Source organism: Myotis myotis, unplaced genomic scaffold, assembly GCF_014108235.1.
Source record: "Myotis myotis isolate mMyoMyo1 unplaced genomic scaffold, mMyoMyo1.p scaffold_m19_p_12, whole genome shotgun sequence".
In the NCBI taxonomy this organism is placed as follows: domain Eukaryota; kingdom Metazoa; phylum Chordata; class Mammalia; order Chiroptera; family Vespertilionidae; genus Myotis; species Myotis myotis.
The window spans coordinates 8,024,444-8,049,724 of record NW_023416316.1 but is presented as its reverse complement, the minus strand read 5'-3'; the positions used below and the strand labels follow the sequence as shown (position 1 = coordinate 8,049,724).

Here is a 25,281-nt window from a genome sequence, read left to right as displayed (position 1 = left end):
TATACCTCTCAGGGGTCGCAATCGCCGCCTAGCCACCTTCAGGTGCTTGGTCCGGCCCAGGTCCTCCCCCAGAAGGTAGTACCAGCCACTGATCTCCTGTCACAAGAGAAGACATGACACACTCAGAGGAGGCAGAGGGCACAGGTCAGGCAGCCACCAATACCCCTCACAGAGCAGCAGCACCTCTGCAGAGATGGACACTCCGGCCTCTCTGCCCCACAAGGAACTGTCGTGACTACACCTCCAGGAAGCCTTCCCTGATGCAATGAACAGAGCTGGTCCTCCCTTCTGCTGAATTCTCACAGCCTTTTCCCTGAAGCACACTCTACTTGCATGCCTACCTCCCCCACTAAGCTCTGAACAGGCTCACTGGTGTGCCTAGCACTGCACCTGGTATACAGTAGGAGCCCAATAAATGTTGACAGAAGGGAGGGAATGAGGGGTGGAGGGAGATGCCAGAAAGTAGGCATCCTGAGGCTCCTGAGCAGTCTCCACGGCAGAACATCTTCTCCCAACAGGGAACGAAGCCCAGGTTGCAGTCAAGACACTTGGGACCCAAATACAGGATGAAGGGTCCTCACCCACCTACCCGAGACCTCACTGCCAGGACACTAAGCTGGGTGACAGGGCCACCTGGCAACGTCGTGTGGCAGGCCCTCAGGACATCACCAGGGATGTACAAAAGGAGCATGTCCCTCTCCTGTTCAAAAGCCTCCAGTTTGGGGGTGCAGTGCAGAGTAGAGATGGATGAGGGACTAGCTACCCAGGGGAGAGGTCTCTAGACCCCAAAGAGTCCTCATCCAGCCAGGAGGATAGCTCCATGGAGGATGTTCACTCCACCCTGGGTACCTGCTTGGCCCAAAAACACAAGACCTGGTAGGTGACATCACGGTGACCCCTGGAGCATACCGTAAGTACCTGGCCCTCCTCCTCCAGGGAAGCACCAGGAGTGCTCTGAGCTTCAAGGGACCTACCGGTGTCCTCAATGGCAGACACCAGAACCGGAGTCTCCTGGGAGGACTTGGGGGCTCCTAACAACTGCTCTCTGACAAAAATAAATCAAGAAGGGACCCAAACCCTTGGCACACAGAAGACAAACACAGTATTGTTATCCAGGCCACAGGGCACCTAACAGAAAGAAGCCCTGCCCAATGGCTTCCAGACAGAGCAACTCGGCCTCAGTGGATGACCCTGCCAGAAGCTTCCCTAGGACTCACCTTGTCTGGCGTCAGGAGAGACCTCACTCCGAAGCTCATGCAGCCGATGAGCCCACTCTGTCTGGGAGAACAACAGAGGCTTAAGTCAGCACCTTTTCCCTGGGGTATTTCAGGAAGTCGATTATCAAGTGTAACGTGGGTTTGTCGGATGCACTGCGGTTTACATCATCTCATTTGACCTTTCCAACTTTCATGAGTTAGGCTGGAGAAAAGTTATTTCTCCAATTCACAGATGAAAAAACTGAGGCTCAAAGTTGGTCGTCTTCCCAAGGTCACTGGACTAATTAGTAGCAGTGTCCCGTGGGAAACCCAGGTGTTCCAGGTCGCGGGGCAGCACTCCCTCCATCAGCCACAGCAGCTCAGAGCTACCTCGCAGGTTTTAACTGTTCTGGTGCCAGTAGATCCAAAGAACTGGTCCCCGCAGGAAATGTCAGCTTCCATATTAGCTGATGATGCTCGATTGAGGACAAAGGTTACGAGACCACAAGCTCAAGAAGCTCTGTCTCAGGTCCAGGCAAGACCTGAGCAGATCTTGGACAGTTTCAGATCAAGATCAAAGGCAACAGGAAAGTCCACGAGAGCAACCTGACCTGGTGGCTGGGGGGGACAAGTAGGCGTGAACCAGGGACAGGCCTCATGGGGATGTCACTGTGGCAAAAGGCTGAGTTCAGGTGGGTCCTTCTTGGCTAAGAGTCATTCAAAGTTCCTTAAAGACTGTCCACTATTGATTGATACTTAGCAGCTTTCAATAATGATGGCATAGATGAACACTAATGAAATGCAAACAATAATCTCGCTACTGCGAGAGAAAAGGAAATTCACAAATCTGTCCTGTAATGAGGAAAACGCCCACCAAAACATTCACAATGGTTGTTAATGAGGAACACCCACGAAAATTAATAATGATTGTATCTGATAGGCGGGATTAGCGGAGGTTTTGTTTTTTGGGGGTTTTCAGTGTTTTCCAAGTTTCATAGGGAACAAGCAGTACTTTTATAATCAGAAAAAAAATAGTATAAAGGTATTGGCAAGTACTTCTATTCTACCGCATCGTTCTCTGTCCTAACACTAGAGTTGCTTTTTAATTTTTCTATTCTCTCTCCTAGCACATCCCCAACTCAGACTCCTTCAGGTTGGTTTACTATTAATCAGGAAACAACATGGGTATTTAGACTGGAGCATAGCCCTGGTGGTTGACGTCAATGTCTGAAAGGCACACACAGATCTAGCATGTTCGGTGGAAGGCACAATAGCAGAGCCAAGATGGCATGAGCTCCTAGATGGGCAGTGAACTCCCTAGAGATGGGCCTCCCTGGAACCTGGCCTAAGGGGGCCTGAGCGAGGTTGGTGGTTATAGCCAGGGGTACACCACAGAACCCCCTGAAATGCCTGCCCACATCATATGCCCCACATCATACGAGGCCATATCGATAATCAACCCAAAGAGGACAGGGTGATCACCCCAGCAAAGCGACCCTTCCACATTCCCCTCCCCAGCCCACCACCAAAAACAAATACTCCTCCCTCCTGGCAAGTGGCCAAGGCAGCACTAACGGGGAGAGGCAGCTGCAGGGGCCATCACAAGCGCAGATGCTGATCTGAGCTGCCATTCCACAGAAGCCTTGTCGAGACTTTGCCAAAGTCCTCATCACCAATTTAATTCTGTTTGTCAACACATGCAAGAGCAGGCCAGCTGGCACCTAGGTGCCCACACGTTTCTCCCACACTGGGCATGGCTGTAACTTTCTAAGTCTCCGGGCACAGCCCTCCAGCAGTAACGAAGGCTGCCTCTCCCTGCTCTTCGGTAAGTTCAGTTTTCATTCCCCGGTGCTTGGAGAATGCGAAATGGTTAATAGCCTCCCATTAGCATTGCTTCCTGCTAAGGGGCCTCCAATGATGTCATGATAATTCCGGCTGAGTAAATGGTCACAATTCATGTCCATCAGCAGGACCCTCCCTCTGAGTGTTCTTCAACTGGGCACTTCTTAAACCTGCTTTTGAAAAATCTTTGAAGGAAGAAAGACTTCTTTTGCACGTCACCTGAGTGCACAGCAATAGACCAGTCAGCTTGTAAAATTGGGAACGAATATGCACCCTGGACTGCCTGAAGTTTTGCTTAGGCACAAAGTCCCAGGAGCCAAGCCTTGGTGACTTCTGGATGCCAAACCCTGAGCTCAGGGTTTGGTGCACTCAGTGAAGGCTTGACAAGTGGATGAATCCATTATGCCCATGGATGGTAGGCACTGGGCAGGGAGCCACAGCATTAATAAGGCAAACATGCAGGAATTTAAATAGCAGTTCAGGACAGCAACACAGGGATGTCACTAGGCAGGGCGAGATGGACAGATGAGCAGTGCAGGCAACAAATGATGAAAGCTCAGGAGGCAAGAGGTGGTTGAGGGCGAAGGTGCCCGAAGAGTGAAGCCAGAGAGAGTGAGAGGGAGAATGTTTCAGGCAGAGGGAACGTTCAACACGAAGGCTCAGGGGTAAGGCTTCCCGAGCACTCACGGGGAAGAGGACTTGGCTCCGTTTACTTTTGAGCCTAAAGTAGGAAACGTCTGCAAGGCAAAAGGCATTGCTATTTTGAGGGAATGCACTTTAATTCTGTCTCAGGGACCTTGAACTATTTCTGTGGTAGGGTTACTCCATCTAATCTCAATTTATTTTTAAGTTGATGGGTTAAATCGAACGCATCTTCCCATTCATTCTTTCTTTCCTTCGGCTCAGTCCCCATCTCTGGTCACAAGCTCCCTAACATGACAGCACTGTACTTGGCACGGAGGTCCTGTTTATGAAAGGAGATTCAAGGAGAGAGCACATGCAGAGCACCCATGACCATGTGACACGGAGCAAGCAGGCTCTCCATAAATGTCGGTGCTACTAACATAAACGATTATGTCCTTCAGGCTTATGTGCGTGCTGCCGCTGCTGTTTTTAACTTGGTGCATAACATTACAAACCTAAGCTTGTTCTCTGGCCCCAAGTTCTGAAAATGCTATGACCAGAGCTTCCATTTGGCTTTTACCATATCATCCAACAAAACTTTTAAACAGCTCAGTTCCACGGTCAGTGATATTAAGGAATTACTGTCAGTTTTTAAACGTGATAATGGCATTGTGGGTTTCTTTTTTTTTTTTTTTAAGCCATCTTTTATAAAGATATAGAGATGAGATGAGATGAGATGATGTCTGGGATTTGCTTTACAATAATCCACTGGAAGAGGGGAAAGTGGGTGGGGCCACAGATGAAACAAGACTAGCCATGTATTGACGATTGACGAAGCTGGGCTAAGCCTATGAGGGTTTATGCTATGATATTTTCTACCCTTTCCTATGTTTGAAATTGTCTATAGCTTCTTAAAAACTCACAGAACCTGAAAGCTGAAAGTCACCTTAGAGGTCGGTGCATTTTACAGACGAGGAAACTGAGGCCTGAAGCAGGGAAAGGACTTACCACGGTCTCACAGCAAGTCTGAGCGGCGAGGCCAAAATCTAGTGTTCTGGGCCAGTTCTCCTCCGCTCCCACTGTGGGCACCGTGAAGAGTGGAAATCAGCCAGCCCTCCCCCAGAACGTCTTTGCAGATCATCGTGTTTCCCTAATACAAGTTTATAGTCCTCACTGGAAAGACCGTGAGAATTAATGAAATTGGTGCTTCCCTTTTATCTCCTATCATTTGCAAAATGTAACTGCCACACATTCAGCTGGATGGCACATAAAACAACGTTATAAATGCTATGGAAAGTACATGTGTTCCTCCGGAGCCTGAGGATCACAGGTACTGACACAGAAAAAGTATGGTTTTGGAGTCACTCATCACCTGTGTGAGACTGTCAAGTGTCCTATAATGTGGTTACCAATACATGAGTTTGGCGCCAGACTGCTTGGATTTGCATGTTATTTTCATCACATCCTAGCTGTGTTATCGTAGGCAAGTTACTTAACCTCTCTGGGCTCTGTTTCCTACCTTATATGGTGCTATGAGGATTAAATTAGATAATGCATGGAATATGCTTAGATTAATGCCCGCGAGGAGTGGACCTTAGGTGCTTAATAAACATGAGCTGTGATATGTCCTGAGCCTGCAGAAGCCTCACTTTCCTCTTCTCTGAAAAGAGGGACAATAATAATCCCTACCTCTCAGGGTTGCTATGAGGATTAAATGAGATAATGTATGTAAAGTGCTCGGCACAGAGAAGAGTTCAATCAATGTTTGTTTCCTTCCTCCTGTAATTGTCTTTCATGTTGATAAGTTGAAGGTCCGTCCTTCAGAGAAGCACAATTTGATTTGAGAGCATGGAGCAGGGCAGGAGTTTCCTGCCACCGCTCTGTCTGCCTCCTCCCACTCAGAAGCCTCCTGGGTCAGATGATGGATCAATACTGCGCCTCCTACCGGCCGAGCCCTGAGCCCTGAGCCCTGAGCCCTGAGCCCTGAGCCCTGAGCCCTGAGCCCTGAGCTGTGGCTTGGTGTTGGCAGCTTTGTTCGGCAGGGCCCTCTGTTCCGAAACACAGGCCTGTCTGAGCCCGCTCTGTCCCTCTTGAGCTTTGGGTTGGGACTGTGACCACAAGTTCAACTGTGTTTTGTTAATAAGGAATCTCACTTTCCCAAAATAGGCAACAAGTGGAGACACTCACGGCCTCTGTCATGCTGTCATGCTGACTCACTCTCCGGCCTCACCTTCTTTTCCAAAAACTGTGAGCTGCGTTGCTGACGCCTCCAGCAGCCCTCGGGCTTGCCCTGTTCTCCCAGGAGGGTGGCTCACAATGGGGGGAGCAACAGCTCCCAGTGGGGGGTCTGCCTCCAGCACCTGCTCCACTCCTTGCCACCACCCAGTGGGCTTGCCACATGTTTCTCTGACCCCCTCCTCTGTCGCTTCCGGGCTTCCCCTTCAAGACAGGGTTCTGACCCTTGGTCCTGGGCACTCACTTTCTTCCTGGGCATCTGACCTGCTCAGAATTTCACCCACCACCTCGGTGGTCATGGCTTTCACCTGTGCGCATGGGCACAGACCTCCCTCTCCCCTGAGCCTCAGGAGAGCAAAGGCAGCTCTCCTCGCAGCCCTCCCCTGGCTGCTGTCCAGGCACCGCCACCTCACCATATCCAGAGCTGGCTCCCTTCCCCTCCAGGACGCTCCGGCTCAGTCTGGGACACCACCCAACACCCAGGAGTCATCCTTGACTTCTCCCACCTGCTCTCACGCCCAAATCACCAGTAAGTACTATCAGTTTATCTCCTAACTATGTCCTGGGTCTCTTTCCCGCCCCTCTATCCCTAAATCATCTCTCTCACCAATCACCACAAGCATCTCCTGGTTCCTCCTCAGCCTTCCTGAGATCTACCGGAAGGATAGATCTAGAACGCACATCTGTCATCCCCTTGCTCAACACCCTTCGGTCCATCCCCATTGCCAGATTACCAAACACCAAGCTGGCTGCATGAGGTTCTCCCCGAGAGCTTTGTAAATGCAGATTCCTAGGCCCCACCCATGAAGATTCGGATATGACACCTGGGAATCTGTGTGCCTCACAAGCATCCCAGGTGATTCTGATATATATTCAGGATTGAGAACCACTGGCCCTTGGGAAATTCATCAGATTGGGCTTTTGACTACTTCTTCACCTTATCTCTAGCCGGTCCCTACTTTGTACTTGACCTTCCAGCAAGACCAATGAGTTTGTAGATCCACCCACGGTCCTGCCCTGCCTCCTCCCCTCTACACTCCACTGTTTCTCTCTTCTGTCCTTTGACTTGAGCATCCAGGAAGCAATACAGTGTTGAGAGTGACGACTCTGGCTCTAACTGCCTGGGTTCCCATCCCGGCTCTACTGTTCAATGGCTGTATGACCTTGGGCAAGTTACTTCCTTCTTAGCTTCACTCTCCTCTTCTGAACACTTAAGATAAAACATGTACTCCCTTTAGAGTCGTTTTATGAATTTAATGAGGTAATACACTATTAACACCTGTCTTGTGGTCAACACCCAGTAAATGGTTGCTCCTATCTTCAAGGTGACGTCCTCCTCCTCACCCACACCCTCAAGTCTCTATCAGTGATCCTCCGGGGAGCAGGATGGTCTCTGATCAACCCCATGTGTCCCCAGAACCTATGACAATGTTGCCACATTGGTACCCAGGAAATGGCAGCTCAATGAAGGAGGCCTACAGCACCATGAGTTCCATTCCATGATTTAAAAAAATAGGTGCTCTATTAAAAGACAAATCCTTCCTTATGAAGGTTGAATAAGGCTCAACTTTAAAAAGCATACTAGCTATAAAACTTAGGGTACTAAAAAGGATTCAACCTGAAAATATGTTCTGGGCCTCAGAAGGTGAGTTGAGCTAGTTTTCATTCACCTAGACCCTTTTTTGGTCACCATTTGGTTCTATGATTGTTTGACAAATGTTACTGGCCACAGGGTCTCCCAGATTTCTTAGACTGCACCAGGTGAATGAGCCCCTGCCACTCCCAGTCGGCCATGACCATCAGTCAAGTGCTCTCACCCCCTTTCCTCCACAGCGATCCTCACCCTCCTGTACCCAGAACTCCTCCCTGCTCTATACTAAACACTATCACTAATGACTGGCCTCAAGCGTCCTGCAAGATCAGCCTGTTTGGAGTCTCCTACACAAAATTTCCGCATCTCCTAAACTGGCCTCCGCGTGGCAGCCTGAGTCCACCACGCATATTCCTGCCTCCTTGCCTTTGCTCATGCTGTGCCCCTGCCTGGAATACCCTTTCCAACCTTCTCTCCTTGTCCTATTCTTGATCTCTGCCCCAAGTTCAAAATCCCCCTTTCTGCACGAAGGCTTCCTTGACCACCTCAGCCTACAATGAACTCTCCCTCTGCCCACATTGACTGTCCTATTACTCATTTCATTCTTTTATTCATTGAACCAATAGTCACTAGGCTTCTATATGCCAGGCACGTGGTACAGTGAGTGCGTAAAAGAGAAATGGGCCCATTTTTCATGGAGCTTCTACTCCTGTGGGACCGAGCCTGTGCATGCTGTCACTGTAATTTGTCTCCTGGTGTCCCTTACTGAAAGGAGGTGTCTTGAGAGCAGAATGTAGGCAGGTTGGCATCTCTGGAGGCCAACACAGTGTCTTGCTGATACCAAGGGCACAGCAAATGCTCTCTGATAACACGATCCTTGGCGTCACCTGGAGTGACGGGGACTTGGTGGTCCATTTAGCTTTGCTACTGCTATTCACTCATCCACTAACTGAGCCCCTGTTGCATGCTGGCCACCTGGCTGCCACCCACAGGCCCAGAACAGGCTCTCTCCTCCAGCTCGGCAGTTCCCCTCACCTGGAGTCACCTGCCCTGTTCCACACCGCGACCAGGAGGCGCTTCTGTTCGTCTTCCTCTTGGACAGGACTGCAAAGCAAAGCAGAAGGCCCGAGTGTTTGCAGAGTGGAGCTCCAGACCAGACCCCATGGAGTCCAACACAATTGCAAAATTTGGAAATAACTTACACCTCCAACATGAGGAGCTGTTTGAAAAACTCAAGCACAGATAGTGTGGGAAGTGAGTATTGACATACATAAAAGTGTTTGCATTATGTTATTAAGGACAGAAGAGAAGTTCCCACAGAATATTATAGAACAATTCAATTTTTATAAACACACACACACACACACACACACACACACACACACACAGACATACGCCAGCTCCCCACAAATTCAAACATCTGAAAAGAAATAAATCAAGACCTATCAGTGAGTAGTAGGGCTGGAAGGATTTTTCTCTTTTCTCCTTTTTGATTATCTATAATTGCTGCTTTTCTATAATAAGCAAAATTACCTTGTGACATTTGAAAAACACAAAAAAATATTATTAATTTGCACTAACAAAAAAACTCAAAATGTCTATTATCTTCCCATTGGCTACTGAGTTCAGGCATCGAGGAAAGAAATAATAGCGACAACACTCAGTGTTACTGTCTCATCTACACCTCAGCTTTCTCAGGTTGGCACTATTATTGGCCCCATTTTACAAATAAGGAAGCCAGGGCTCAGAGAGGTTAGCGAGTTTTTAAAGGAGGGGGGTAGGCAAAACATCCCTCAGCTCGGAAAATTCCTCCTGCTAAAGGAGAAAGCTTGGCCCGAGGCACAGTGGGAAGTCGCCTTCTCCTCAGGGGCTGCCAGTCTCAGGCTGGGCATTTGAATTATGAGAACCAGCCAAGTGAGACCTTATCACTGAGGACCTCACGGCCGGGCCAGGTGCCAGGGATGCAAGGACACAGGGAATGAGAAAACAAAGACATCCTTTAGAAGTCACTGTTTTTCTGCTGAGATCTAGTTCTAGATTTGGCAGACAGAGCTGTTTCCAGATAAGCACTCCTTCCCGCTCCCATCGAGGGCCCGGCTGCACCAGGTTCTTACAAGAAGAAGTGCTCGTGGAAGACGGGGTCTCTGGAGTCTGGAACGGTCTGTGTCTTCTGGCAGCACAGCCCCTGGTCTTCGGGGATCAAAGAAATCTTGAATTGGAGAAAAGGAGGCGTTAGGTGATTACTTGTGGCCCTACGGTTGCCTAAGCCCAGAGGCTGGCTCTGCACATCTGCAATCAAAAGCTTCCCAGTGTCCTTCTCACCAGCCTCTGCACAGGACGCGGTGGCGTTCTCAGTCAGATGCTGGGGAAGAACGAGGAGCCCCAGGCCAGGGGTGGAATCAGACACCTCTGATTCCAGGGCCCCGTAGTGGGTGGTAGCAAGAAGGCAGCCAGAGGCCCAGCCCGAGATGGGGGACAACTTGACCATCTCTGCTCTTCCTCCAAGCAGAGAGGTTGCCCCCAAAGCACAGGCTTCCTCTCGTCTAAGTTCCCAGCGGCGGCCGAGTTCTCCCTTCACAAGAGGCTCCAGGTTACTCTGCCAAGGCCCCCAATCCATGCTCTCGCCCTAATGCAATCACCCCCTGCCTCAGACTCCCACCCTGCTTCTGACCGAGTCCTTGCCCACAGGGACCTCTGACCAGCGTGGCATCGAGGCTGCCACCTTCTGGGAGGCATCTGGCCTTTGGCTCTGGCCAGTAGTTCCCCCACCCCATGGGGCCTCTGTCTCGTTGCAAGAGCCCCTTTCGGACGGACCTATCAGCCCTCAGAGGCACTCCCTCCACTCCACCACCCAGATCTGGACATCCTGCCTCCAGTTCCGGGGAGGAGAGGGGTGAAGATACCGCTTTTCATGAGAGGGCTTGAGATCATCTGGAGTTCTGCCATCCACATGCTCACTGCGCTCACCTGTGCGGGTGACCAAGCTCACCCTGAAGATTCTCACTCTTGCAGGACGCCCTAGGGACCAAGCCAGGCTAAGGGAAGAGGTCTATCCTAGCTCAGGGCTTCACCCCTGAGCAAAACAAATGCCTACTGACCAAATGAGGCGGCAGTCGCTGTTACCTCAGATGGCCCCAGGCCCTTGGGACTCAGTCCAGTAGCATGGCCCCTCACCACCCCCAGCCCCATCCACACCCGCCCCGGCCTCCATTTACCTTCACGTAGGGATCACAGATGCCAGGCGCTTTGCTCATCAGACCTTTGCCTTCCATGACTAAACAGAGAATTTAAATGTCAGAGTGGGTGAGTGGGAAAGATTATTACCAGGCCCTTAATGCGTAGAACCACCATTGGATATTAACCCCTCTCTGGCCTAGTCCACTCCACCACCTCGCACCCTCAGGCAGCACCCGCAGCGAGGCAGTATAGGGTGCATTCAATCCCCTGATTCTGACAGCTGGAAGGGAACAAAATTTATTGAGTCCAACCCTCATTGAAAGGGGAAGAGGAGGCTGTGAGGGGGGCCCACGGATAGCAAGAAACGTGTTCAAAATCACAGAGCAATGGGGTGACAGATCCATGTTTCTTAATTCCTAGGCCAGTGGTTCCTGCCACCACACAAGACTGTGACCTGGGAACAGAGGGGCTACGCTGGAGAGTACACTGCATGGTGATCTGTGCTGTGGCTGACAAACAGCGTAGCACAACAGGCAAAAGTCTGGGTCCAGAGGGAGACAGGCCTGGGGACGAGCCCAGCCCGGCCACTTACTAGCCATGTCAGCCCAAGTAGCTTCACCTCGCTAAGAATGAATTCGCCTTTTTTAAATGGGTTTGTGGTAATACTACTCACTCTACAGGGTAGGTGTGCTGATTAAATGAAATAATGTGTCAAAGGTGGTTAATAGAATACCTGGCAAATATGGCACTGCTCACACAATGTTTGTTGAAGAAAAGAATAATAAATAGAGGCAAGGGATAGTGGAGGTGGGGTTCGGGTCTGGGTATGAAAGCAAGCATGGCCCATCGGCCTGAGGTCTGCAGAAATCTGACAGCAGACCCGATAGAAGCTGAGTCTCTTCTATTTTCTTCTGTGTTCGGTTTTGATTGAGGCCTGGGGTTTGGCTCAGATGAAGCTCCCATAGTCTGAGGCCTGAGGCCTGGGAAACCAAAGGAGAGAGGGGAACAGGCTGGACGGGATGAAGGCCCGAGGCTGGGGTGAAGCCAAAGCAAACTGTGCAGGACAAATGAAGCGGTGGAGGCCAACACGCATTCTGCAAAAACTGTTTGCACAGCTGGAGTCAGGCTCTGGCGGGCAAAGAACCCCCCTCTGCTGGTCCTTGGGAACTTCACCTTGGGCCCCCCAAGGCCAAGACCCCAGGATCCCAGGCGCCTGCTGGTCTGTGCTTCCTGGTATCCTAGTTACTGTTCCTGCATGCATCCTTCCCCTCAAGGGTGTGGTCCCTGAGGGAGGATGCAGGCTTGATGAGCTCTGGGTCACTCTGGCTCTCAGGGGATGAAATCCCATACTGGAGGAGAAGAAACACCCCGGACAGACCAAGGTGACACAGTGCAGTCAGGACTGTGATGAGGACATAGAGGAGGAAGCCACAAACAGCCCAGGAGGTGATTCCTCCCTGAGTCTTAATGATGGTGAAGGCAGGCATAGGTCTTGCAAAATTAGAGGAAGGGAGAGTTCTTTTTCTTTCTTTTTTTTAAATTTTTTTTTTATTAAGTTTATTGGGGTGACATTGGTTAATATAGGTTTCAGGGATACAATTCTATAGAGAGTTATTTTTGTAAAAGAGTTCAAAAAGAAGGCAGGCTGTTCCAGACACAAGGAATAGAGGGTGCAAAGGCACAGAGCATTAGAAAGCATGGTGCATTCAAGGGAATTTCACGTCACTGCACAGAAAAGGGGGTGGAGGGTGGCTTTAGCAGCAGGAGCCAGGGAAGTGGAGAGAGAGGCAGGGCCTGTTGGGCCAAACAGCAGAGTCCAAGTAAAGGGGATCATTACAGAAGCTCGATTACTATTTGTGTGCTGGATGGAAGGATGAACAAAGAGATAAATGGGCAGATGACATGTAAAATCCTCTGGGTGGTGCATAAGACCTTCATCAGCTGGCCCTGGCTCACTCCCTCCTCTCCCCGATCCTGTTCCATGCCCCAGTCCCATTAGACAGTCCTTCCAATGCATCGTATTCTCGCTGATCTCTTTGCACTTGCTGCTGCCCCTGCATCAAATGCCTGGCCTGCCTGCTCCCTTCTGCCTGGCTTAGTCCTGTTCTTCCTTCAGGATAAAGTGTGGGCACCACCCCCATTGTCAAGTCTTCCCTGCCATCCTAGTAGCACCGCCTACCCAGGAATAGGTGCTTCCCTTTGGTGTCCCACTCCTAGCACAGAGCCAAAGCTCAATGATTGTTTTTGGAATTCGTGGCTTTCTGATTTAGCAAACACTAAAATACAGCTTACATACGGGGCACTGTCCCAAGCGCTTTGCTCATATTAACTCCTTCCATCCCCACAACAGCCAACAAGAGAGGTACAGTGGGGCCTTGTCTTACGATGGTCCCGACTAACGAGTTTTTTGAGATACCAGCTGTCTCTCCGCCAATTTTTTACATTGAGTTGACAGAGTAATTTGAATTAATGAGCTCCTTAACGAGCTCAGTCTCAGAACGAATTAAACTCGTAAGTCAAGGCCCCAGTGTACTATTATTGCTGCCATTTGACACATGAGAAAACTGAGCTTGCTTAAGGTCATTCAGCAGAGAGGGAGGCTGGGGAAGCCCTGCTCCACTGGGGCCCAGGGTGACGTTGAGGTGCAGGAGCAGCTCCAGCCGGCCAGTGTGTGAACTCCATCACATCCGGGGCAGGACCAGGAAACGAGGCAGGACTAGAACGAGTCCTGAGTGAATACCCACTTTTTTTCAATGGACGCACAGAAGGACACTATACAAAGATGAGAAAAGATGCCTTGGCCCGTAGTAACACCTCCTCCAGGCACACCCCTTCCCTGGTGGACCGGGCATGTAACCATACTCACTGTGGAGCAGCAGAACCTGGTCCTGGGCATCGATGGACAGCTTCAGCTGACCTAAGGGCATAATAACAGAAACAACTTCACCTTGTCTCCTTACTGGGTGAAAAATGGCGTAACAGTGACGGGAACGGTCTTTTGTTCATGTGAAGGGATTCAAAAATCCACAGTCTCTGGGTTGTAAGGGCGCTCAGAAGCCCCCTCGTACAGCCCCTTCACCACATCAGGAGTCCCTCCTGCAATGCCTCCAGCAGTGCTTCTCCGGTCTAGACTCCACCCCGCTCTAGGGACAGGGAGCTCATTACTTTACGAGGTAGCCCAAAACCAACATCGGGTCGTCCTCACAGACACCCAGAGGCCCTCCAGCATGGACAGAGGAGAGAGAGGACCACACTCTTCTTCCTCAATGACATGTTGAAAAAGCTTCTCTCAGCGCTTTAATAAACCCTCCTTGGAACCTCAAGAAGCTGCTGAACTCAACCCACCCTTGTGGAGGCAAAGTGGGCAGGTAGGACCTCCCAGCCTACAGCAACCCTACACATCGACCGGATAGCCCTGGCATCTGCTCCATCCATGACAAGCCTGCCTAGTAGGCATCTGCTTCTGCTTGATCACTCCCAACGACGAGGAGCTCACTTCCTGAAGCGGGAGCCCTTTCGATTTTGAGATAGCTCTGCTTGTTCAATGCCCCCTCTTTATTGAGCCAAAAGTGGCTTCTCGGTAACTTTCCTTGACTGGACCTCATTCTGCAGCATGGGATCGCTCCTCCCGACCAAAGTCTAAAGTCCTTCCACCGTTCCTCATGGAACGTGAGACATCCCTCATCATTCCACTGCGCATCCCTGAACATGCCCCCAGGGAACTGGGATGGTGTCTGGGCCTGTGCTTCAAGGCTGTTTGGAGGAAGGCCAGGCAGGGTCTGGAGAAAGGACGGAAGCTCCGTGTCTCATGACTCTGCAGTAATCCACCAGCCGCTGTGACCTGGCCACCACTTGCTCCTCACTCTTCAGGGTGTTCAAGCCACAAGCCCAGCAATCCCAGCTCCAGCCACTCGGGTTCCTATCTCCACCCATCAGCAATCCCTGCTGCTCTCCTGCCCAGGACACTGATCGCAGGGGCCCAAGAGGCCTGTCCTAGTGCCAGCGCCAACCGATCTCCTCTTTCAGAGCCACAGTGTCCGCGGCAGTGAGGCGGAGCTAATTAATTATAGGGGTTATCGCACTCGCTGAGCTGTGTGGGGATCGGATAACACTGGAGGGTGAGGCGGTCCTCGGATGAAAGGCGCCAGGAGAACCCATGGTATTATTAGCTCAAGGGCTGAGCAATTACCACTTTGGGACTCCCGAACGCTGAGAAACCTCCTACAGAAACTGTGTGCGCTCCAGTGTGGGGTGGGACAGGGAGGTTGGAAACAGACAAACAAGGCCAAGCAGTCACTGCTTGGATCTCATCACCCCCAAGACATCTATGTTTAGCACAAAACATTTTTTCTGAAACTATCACCAGTGCAAAGCCAGCTCTGGCCCGAACATGTTTGGCTTTCCCAAGGCATGAGAACCACTGTGCTGATCATTCCTATCACCTACCCCCGGCCCTTCCCAGAAATCAGCATCGAGACATCTCCCAACACAAGTGGTCACTAATTCCATACAACAGACACTTGTGGGCACCTGCAGAAGCCCTGAGGGAGGAAGGGCAGATCTGAACAGCCCAGTGCCTGCCCTCTGGGAGCTCACAACCCGGGGGGCTAGGACAGAGGCCTAGGCAAGGCCAAGGGTGGGACCGAAGAGGAGGAAGTCCTGGGGTGAATCTGACTCAGAAGTCAGGTGAGTCTGCATCTCTCCATGCAGCTCCCCTCAGGGCCTGACAAGCAGGTCTCTTCAGGAAGTCTCTGCACCCTGTTACAGCAGAAAAACCCAACCCAATAGATGAGGCTCCAGGCCCAGTACAGGGCACACCCTACTTAGCCCATCGCAGCTGCATAGAGAAGGGCAAGAAGAAGAATGACACGTTTCCCTCCACCATGCCTGTCCCCTCTGTCTTCCCCGCATCAGCCAATTCCATCAAATGTCTGAGGCTCCTGCCCTGGCTGGGTGGCTCAGCTGGTTGGAGCATCGCCCCATACACCAAAAGGTTGCAGGTTCGATTCCCGGACAGAGCACATACCTAGGTTGTGTGTTCAATCTCCAGTCAGGGCACGTATAGGAGGCAACCAATCGATGTTTCTCACATCTATGTTTCTCTCTCTCTCTCTCTCTCTCTCTCTCTCTCTCTCTCTCTCTCCCTTCCTCTCTCTCTAAAATCAATGAAAATATATCCTCAGTGAGGAAAAAAAAAAATCTCTGAGGCTCCTGAAATCGTCTTGCCCAAACTTCCCGTTTGGTAGTCAAAACAGGCATGCCCAGCAAAGGAAGGTGACTTGCCCTGGGCCCAGAGTGACCAGGTAGGCCCAGCCAGAAGTGAAGACTAGAACTCTGTGCCAACTCCGGCACTGTTTCCTGTGGACTGTGCCTGCCTTCTAGAACACTCACAGCCCTCTAATGGGCACCACTGCATCTGCCAATGCACCTCTGGGGGTCAGGAGCAGAGAGAGCCGTCAGGCATGAGACAATGTGCCATAGCTTTGCTCAAGAAGCCAAGAGGAAGCCAAAGAAAGGTCAGGCTCCAAGAAATGTATCCAAGTCTAGAAAAATAAATCACTAGGCGAAGGGGCCTTCAGCTGCTCCAGGTACCAGCTAATCAAGCCCCTCACAAGTTCCCACTTCCTCCCCAGGCTCGGGACTAAAGGAACAGGAGTTGGAGATTAGGGCCTGCCCAGAGGTGTTGTCCTTCTGAGCCCCCACGTTTTGGATTGGAACCATAAAGGCTTGCTTCTTAGGAACAGAATTAGCCAAGATGAAAACAGTTCCTCAAGGGATTGCAGCTCAACTTCAAACAATCTCAATCCCTAACATTCAACTAAGATTATTCCAGATTGCTAGTGACCTCAAGCACCTGACAGAAGTAAAGAAAGATCTCTTTTAAGGAAGATGTCAGCTCAGGTCTACATTAAGAAGAAAAATAAAAACTCCGTGCCTACCCCCTGTAAAAGACACAGCACACCGAAACGCAGAGAAACAGAAAGACTGAAAGAAACAGGATGGAAAAAGATCTGTCAAGCAACTGTGAACCGAAAGAAGGCTGGGTGGCTATGTTAATGTCAGCAAAAGTAAAATTTATCTCCACTAGAAATAAAAAGATTTCACAACAATAAAAGACTTCATAATAATAAAAGGCTTTGTTATAATAAAAGCCTCAATTCACCAGAAAGATAATCACTCTAAATTTGTGTGCTCTTAATATTTCTTCAAAATATATAAAAGAAAAACTGACAGATCTATAATGAAAAATAGACAAATTTACAATTATAGTAGGAATTTTAACATGTCTCTCTCTGTAACTGATAGAACAAATGGGGGGGGGGGCGGGAATCAGCAAGGATATAAAATATTTGAACAACATAATTAGCAAACTTGACCTAAAGCTGACATCTACAAAGAACCCTAGACCCACCCACTGCAGATCTTTTCAAGTACATACGGAACATTCCTAAAAACTGACCATGTGCTGAGCCATAGAAAGACTGAAAGGTTGCAGGGTATGTTTTTTTTTTTTTTGAGTAAAATACTGTATAAGATATAAAATAAAAAGATTACTAGAAAATCCCCAATCTTTGGAAATTAAGAACTATACTTCTAAATAACCCATGGGTTCAAGAAGAAATGACTATGAAAATTGGAAAATATTTTGAACAGAATAAAAAGAAAAGAAAGCTACATATCCTCAAACATGAGGCTTCTGGAAAAGAAACTTGTATCTAGAATATATAAAGAACTCTCAAAACTCAACAAATAGAAGGTAAATAGCCCAATTTAAAAATGGGGCATAGGATCTAATGAAACTTTTCTCCAAAGAAGATATACAAATAGCCAATAAGTACATGAACGCTGTTCAATATCACTGATCATCAGGGAAATGCAAATTAAAGCCACAAGGAGATACCACTTTACACCCACAGGGTTGCTAGAATCAAAGTCAGTTAATAGCAGGTGTTGGTGAGGTTGTGGAGAAATCAAAGACCTCAGACACTGCTGATGAGAATGGAAAATGGTGCATCCACTTTGGAAACGAGTTTAGCAGTGCCTCAAACAGTTAAACCTAGGGCTACCATTTGACCCAGCAATTCTGCTCCTAGGTATGTACCCAAAAGAATTGAGAACATTTGTCCACACAAAATCATGTACAGTTATAAAAGAGCATTATTCATAACAGCCAAAAACCAGAAATAATCCAAATGTCCACCAACTAATGAATGAATAAACAAAATGTAGTCTGCCTCTACAGTGGAATATTATTCAGACATAAAAAATGAATGAGTGCCCTCGGGGGTCCCAGATCTGTCTCTTGCTTCAACTGTGTTTGGACAGAACAGATCCAGGGTCCCCCCTTCCAGCCTCCAGCCACTCTCCTGCGCCTCATCCAGTCACCACCTTCAGAACCACCTCTGGTTCTCAAGCCAGCACACCGGGTTTTGTTTTTGTTTTTCGTACCTTAACTCCTTATTGCCGAACAACCATAAGATCCCAAATTCGTCAGAATTATTCCACCGAGATGGAGGCTGCGGTCAACCGCCTGGCCAGCCTGCATCTGCGGGCCTCCTACACCTCCTCTCTCTGGGCTTCTATTTTGACCCAGAAGATGTGGCCCCCGAGGGCATGGGCCACTTCTTCCTCAGGTTGGTGGAGAAGCAGGGCGAGGACGCTGAGCATCTCTTAAAGTTGCAAAACAAGTGCGGTGGCCGCATTCTCTTCCAGGACGTGCTGAAGCCTCCCCAGATGCGTGGGCAAAACTCAGGATGCCACGGAGGCCACCCTGGCCTTGGAGAGGAGCCCGAACCAGGCCCTTTTGGAGCTGCAGGCCCTGGTTCTACCCACGCAGACGCTCCTCTCTGTGACTTCCCAGAGAACCACTTCCGGGTGAGCAGGTGAAACTCATCAAGAAGATGGGCAACCACCTGACTACCTTCCGTGGGCTGGCCGGCCCCCAGGCTGGGCTGGGAGAGTATGTCCTCAAAAGGCTCACCCTACAGCACGACTAGGAGCCTTTGGAGCCCAGAGGCCTTTGAGGGGCCCCTCTGCATCCCCTGGTGTCTGGCTTTTACCGAAGCCTCTTCCCGAAACTACTAGCCATTCTTTTAACCACCCTGAAGCCCTGTCCCATGCATTGGACCAAATGAAACAATAAAGCTTTTTGCAGCAAAGAAGAAGAAGAAAGGAGAAGGAGGAGGAGAAGAAGAAGAGAAGGAAGAAGAAGAAGAAGAAGAAGAAGAAGAAGAAGAGGAGGAGGTAGAGGAGAAAGGAGAATGAAGTGCTATCACATGCTATAACATGAGTGAATCTTAAAAATATTACGCTGAGTCAAAGAAGGCAGTCACAAAAAACTATATACAATTCCATGTATATGAAATGTCTGGAATTGGCTCATTTGTCGAAACAGAAAGTAGATTAGTGATTGTTTAGGATTGGCCAAGAGGGGGAACTGGAAATTAGGGGTAATAAGCTAAACGGTACAATGTTTCTTTCTGGAGTGATAAAAATGTTCCAAACTTGACTGTGGTAATGGTTACACAACTCTGCGAATATACCAGAAACCATTTAATTGTACACTTTAAATGAATTAATTGTATGGAAGTTATATCTCAGTGAAGTTATTGAGATTTTTAAGAGCATGTTAGCAAATATACTAATAACATTAAAAGATATAATCCTGAAGGAAAAACTTATGTACACCTAAAATGGTTTCTTCAAATTACATTATTTCTCATAAATAAAAATCCCTCTGGAGTAGATGGGTTCTAGCCCCAGTTTATTATACTCTCAAAGCCAGGTTACCTCCTGAGAAGGCCGTGAAGGGCCAATTAACGTTACTTGAACATGACCTCATTGGGGGACAAGGGTTTATACTCATGAGGGTGCACACACAGTATATAAACCACTTATACCACAGCCCTATCTGGTTTGGCTCAGTGGATAGAACATTGGTCTGTGGACTGAAGGGTCCCGGGTACAATTCTGGTCAAGGGCACATGTCCAGGGGGTGCGCAGGAGACAGCCAATCAATGATTCTCTTTCATCATTGATGTTTCTATCTCTCTTTCCCTCTCCCTTCCTCTTTGAAATCAATAAATAAACAAACAAACCACCTTATGCCACAAAGGATGCTCCCTGAAAAGAATTCTGGTCAAAACAATTTGTCTCTGTGGTTCCAGAGAAGCTGGATGTAGTTCCCTTTAAATATTTTTGCTCAGGAAACTACCGGCGAGGCAGTGCCTTCATCTGGTTCATTCAGGACAAAGCCAGGCTGCCTGGGCTACTGGTCAGGCTGGATAAAGGCCGGTGAACAGAGGAAAAATGTAGCCAAGTTTTCCTGTTAAGGGAGTCCATGTTGGCGACTCAAACTGACCCTGAATCCATAGCTTCCAAACCTGCCTGATCGCCAAAGTACTTCTGTGGCTTTTTTAAGTTTCAGGTTCTCAGGCTCCACCCCAGACCTAGTACACCGGGAATTCTGGGAGAAGATCCTAGGAGTCCGCGTTATTTGAACAGGCTCCCCGGTTGCTTCTGATAATTGGGCAGATTAGTACCCACTGATCTGAATCTTCATTCACGAGGAGTCAAGCAAAGATCATGAAGAAAGTCAGCAGCCTGGAAAAGGGGTGGCTTTTGTCATGGAAACAGAGTTATTACTTCAGAAAACAGGAGAGAACTTTTCCAGTGTCACTCTGAGATTTGAGAGGAGACTGCACACATAGGAGAAGGAGACTCCCCGCCCCACCAGGTCCCTGCCTGCCCCCTGCACACTCAGATCAGTCACTAGTTAGTAGGAACCTTCCGTGGTACCATCTGACCCAGCCCCGAGGCCATGGCTGGGCAGGGCACCCCTCCCTGCTGGGCTAGACCCTCCCCCCAAACTGCCTAGATTTGCTGGGAGATTAATTCCATGGAAGCATGTGGACGGATGCAAGTAGGTTTTAGTTACAGCATACCAGTAAGAAAAAGAAATGGGTTGCAAAACTGTATTTACAATATGATCTCCATTTTGTTCAAATTAGACACAACTTCCCCCATACACACAGAGAACGAAGTCTGGAAGGATATAACCCAACACGTTAACAATAGTCTTTTCTGGGAGGTCAGGTTACAGGCGATTCTTTCCACTAAGTTTTCAATAATGAATACAACTTGCCATGCTAATACAGAAGAAAACACCATGCAACATCGTTTTACTTTTTCATCAGGGCACAGCTAACATCAGTCACAGGGCCTCACAGCCTCGGACACTTTCCTGACCCACCAACGCGGATCAGCCTGGATGCTAATTAGCCACATCCCAGTGAGGTTAACAGGATTTGCCTCCGAGAGTTGGAAGGACTAAATGAGATCATGCAGGTCAAGAACTTGGTACAAGGCAGGACCCACGGTAAGAGCTCAACAAATGGTGGCTAGTTAGTGACTCTCGTTACCGTCCGCCAGCTGGACCGGGGAATGCCAGACCACAGGCCATTTCTAGGGGCCAGGACACTGCGTTTCCATCACTTCCTCTGCTCCTGGAGGAAAAGGCAGGTTGAGAACAGCCACGTGTGTGGCGGGGTAGCCTGAGCGCAGAAGGACTGGAACCCAGGAGGGCCTGACTCCTTGGGCGCTCTGTCTTTGAATTCTAAGCCAAGTCCAGTCATGGTGCCGTAACTGCCCCAACCTTCATCAAGAAAAGGGTAGAAGGTCTCAGAAGGCCTGTGCTCGGTACCAACTCTGTCACTGGTGCACTGGGCGCCCTTCCTCTCTCTGGATCTCAATCTTCACAGAGGAAATGCAGCCCCCTCTCCACGGGGAGTTGCAGAACCAACGAGGAAACCAATGGAGAGCTGGGAAGGGCTTTTTCCCAGGACAGGGCTGCGATCCTTCCCATAGCTACTTGGAAGGCGGGGTTTGTCCAGACCGCGGCGCAGCTGCTGCCCAGCAGTTGTTGGGGAGGCTTGGGGACAGCAGCCATCTGCTCATTTCTTTCCACCTCCAGCCCCTGTGCCCCTGCCCAGAGCCTGGTCACGCCTCAGCTGTGGGCCAGACATCCACTAGAGCAGTCACACTGTAGCTTCCAAGGTGAGCCCCCAGGAGCCGCGGCTGGGCTGACCCCGCAGAAGACCCTGGGGATGTAGTAACAAGGCCTTGATTAAACCCTAGCTGCTTACTAATGGGAAACTCGGTGGCGACAACCTGGGTCTCTGAGAGATTAGCTGGGGCGTGATTATTCCAGCCAAGTGAGGCAGAACCAAGTGCACTTGGCACCGTGGCCAGGCAGCAGGTGGTGCCCAGCGGCTGCCCGGCCTGAGGCTGTGCCTGAGCCCCTCCGAGGCAACCCCAGGAGGCAGGGACCCGAGAAGGTGCCCCCAGTGGAAGGACCCCCTGCTCCCAGCCTCACCGATCACCACGAGCACCCGATGGGGCGCTGAGCGCAAGGTGCAGCCGCCCTGGCAGCCGGCCGGGCGGGCACTTACCAAAGGTGCAGAGGTAGAAAGACAAGCCGGGCTGCGCGCGCCGGCTCCCCAGGGAGACGCGGTGCAGGGAGTGCTCCATGGCCGCCGGCCCCAGGCCTGGCGGGACAGCGGGTAACCCGAGGCGTCTGTGTTGCTCCGCCGTAACCGAGGCAGCAGGTTCACCCGCCCCCCGCGCCGCCGGTGTCTGCGAGGCGGGAGCCGGAGGCCCGGCTGCGGCTGGACCCAGACGCGCGTTTGAACTGGCGGGCGCGCCAGGCGCTGATTGGCCCGCGCGGGTTTGAATGGGGAGGTTTCCACCTGACCGAGCAGACGCGGGCCGCAGGCTGCGAGGCGCTGGCGCCCCAACTGCAAGGGCAGCCACGGCGACCTGGACGGCAGTCCTCCCGGAAGCCCGCAGGACAGGCGGCCACGCCAGGGCTCCCGGCTCCGGGACCGCTCCTGGGCTGCCCGCTCGGCCACGCTGGGCCTGCTCGTCCAGTTCCCCCCGCCAGCGCTGAGCCAGGTTGGTAACATGGTTTTGAAGCTCAGACCTGTAATCACCAGACCTGAGCACCCTCCTGGCCCCGGAGGCTTTGGAAAAGTGTTCTCCACACTTGGATGGGCCCGGCCAGCGGCTTGTAGCGCCATCCCAAGCCCTGCCCTCTCCGGCTCCCCGCTGAGCCTCCTCTTGAAGGAGAACAGGCTGGCACGGGTCCAGACCAGGGCAGCTTGCTGCAGCCAGCCTCATGGTCCCCCTCAGCAGCCTGGTGCCCGGGGACAGAAGGACAGGCTCCCAGAATCTGAGGGGACAGAAACGCACAGTACGCAGAGGGGGTAGACGCGTTCCCTCTCCAGGCCCTGCTGCAAGGAGGCAGAGCTGGAAGAAAGGTCAGTTTTGTCTGCAAACATTCATGGGACGCCTCCTGGGAGCAGTTTCACACCAAGACATCTGCTCTGCAAATCTCGACTATCGCTGCTGTGGGAGGGAAAGCCGCTGGTCTTGTAAGTCTAAAAATGGGAAGTGTCAGAAGTTGCCAAATGGATATTTGTGGCTCCGTGATGCACTCGAGACAGGGCTGGGGGATGCCAGAGAGAAAGTAGGGAGAAAGGTTATATATATTGAGTGCCAGGTGCCAGGGGCTAACCTGGGCAATTTACACACATCATCTCATTTAATCTTCATAGGAACCCCAAGAAGCATTAGCCCCGATTTACCAGGGATAAATCTGAACCTCAAGCAGAGAGAGTGGATGACTTGGCAGAGCTGAAATGTAAACCCAGGCCTGTCTGCCGCAAAGACCACCCTCCTTCTGTTGTTCCTTGGCGTCCATACCTGCACCATGGCCAACAGCAAGTGGAGGTAGCAGACCTGCCTTCCTGATGCAGGTGAGGGAATGAGATGCCCCAGCGCCAGCTGGCCACCGGCAGGAAGCAGAAACGGGAGACGGAGCCCCAAATCAGCAAACTAGTGGCCAAGTGCCACTGAGTCGCACAAAGGCCAGTGGCTTGCTTGAATCCTGGCACTGTGTGAGGCTCTGCTCTAACCTTTCCCCAAGCCTCACATCCGAGCACGGTCGGTCCTTAGCGAGGGCAAGCCAGTTCCCCTGTCCCCAACCCAGTGGCAGGTAGTCTCCCCTGCGCCCTGGACTTGATTGTGCCTGATCTCACTCCTGGCTGGGAAGTGTGAGTCCAAGCACCCTTCTGTGCAGGGGGTGTCCTGGCTCTGCCACTCCATCCAGCCAGGGGCAATGCGCATCCTCAGGCTCAAGCCACAGGATGCAGACAGAACCCTGAGGCTGGAGGTGCCGTAGACGTGAGGGGCAAGCGGCGAGCATGGCCAGCCTGGCCGGAGGATGCCCCCTGAGAGGGGTGTTCTCTCCCGCTAGGAATTAGGAGGTCCGCAGGAAAGGAGAGTGTGCTGTGCCCAAGGTGACAGCGGCTCCTTCCCAGCTCTGCCCGGGACCACTGGAGAGGCCACACCAGGGAAGCCGTGAGCTTCCTGCAGATGCACCCTCAGGATCAGGGGACCCATCTGTCAATGGCCTGGAGGACCACATGGGCACCGCACCCCCACTCAGGACAACGGTCCCAGTGCCTTGCAAGTCCCTCCTGACTCCTTCAGCCCCATTCAGCAACTAACCTATTTAGTGCAAAGACCCCAATGCCACTCTGATCCTGATCTGACCTGTGTGATAACACCACCTTCACCACCTTCACCACCTTTACAGGGTATGGCTCAGGAGGGCACGGACAGTTTCCTTCTCTTAAAGAGGCAGGCCACTCTTTTCTCCGGACAAAAGTGAGTGGGAGCCTGGGTAGTGCCTTTTCCCCAGAAAGGCAGGGGAACATGAGGACCAAGCCTGGCTTTCTAACATACCCGGAAGACTCTAGCACCCCGTGACTGCGGGCCCTAGTATCTCTTTTACACCTCATACCCCCCCCACACACACACATACATATGCATACTACACACAATACAAACACACACTGCAAACACTCTGCACACACAGACATATCATAACACTTTCTATGTACAAACAGATACACCATATATGCAAACACACCTTATATATACATACACATCACCTACATGTAAATAAACACACTACATACATACCTCATACATATATAAACACACGCCCCACACTATATGTATCTATGCACATACACAAGCCCATAGACACACATCACACAGACACACACACACACAAAAAAAATGCACTTAAATACACTATACACATAAACCATATTCACATAAAAAGATTGATTATAGGCATTTTTAAAGACTAACTCTGTATAGAAGAATAAGGACTGCTTCTTGGGCTTGGAAGAAAGGGACAAATGGGATTTTGGGGGGGTGCATTTTCACCTTAGCTATTAAAGAATCTTAAAGCGCCTTTAAGATATCATCTGGCCCAATAGCCAAACAAATTTTGAAAAATAATGATAAAGGGGTCTAGGACTACCAGATGTTAGATAATATTATAATAATGTAGTCCCAGAAAGGAGACAAACAAATCAATGGAACAGCACAGAAAGTTCAAGCAGGAAAATGGTTTATTTAGAAAATAAGATTTTCCAAAAAATTTTAAGTAAATCTTTACTTCAAAAAGTTAGAAGAGGAACAAATTAATTCAGATGAAAATCTTAAAAGAAAATAATAAAGTTAAATTCCTTTTTTTTTTGA

General features: G+C 50.3%; 1 protein-coding gene across 5 annotated transcripts in view; it reads right to left on the bottom strand.

The window, feature by feature from the left end:
• RGS3 (regulator of G protein signaling 3) overlaps positions 1-22,367 on the bottom strand; it is a 113,572-nt gene extending 91,205 nt beyond the window's left edge. For 3 of the 5 annotated variants that reach the window (XM_036329756.1, XM_036329757.1, XM_036329758.1), the window contains exons 1-7: positions 22,116-22,357; positions 13,532-13,582; positions 10,704-10,762; positions 9,603-9,697; positions 8,524-8,592; positions 1,218-1,278; positions 6-96 (exon numbers count right to left, since the gene is read on the bottom strand). In XM_036329756.1, coding sequence (XP_036185649.1) covers positions 6-96; positions 1,218-1,278; positions 8,524-8,592; positions 9,603-9,697; positions 10,704-10,762; positions 13,532-13,582; positions 22,116-22,194 — 505 coding nt within the window. In that variant the 5' untranslated portion in view covers positions 22,195-22,357. Of the gene's footprint in view, positions 1-5; positions 97-1,217; positions 1,279-8,523; positions 8,593-9,602; positions 9,698-10,703; positions 10,763-13,531; positions 13,583-22,115 lie in introns of all 5 variants that reach the window. The other 2 variants (XM_036329760.1, XM_036329755.1) reach the window with 2 other exon arrangements.
• Positions 22,368-25,281: the final 2,914 nt, after the last annotated feature.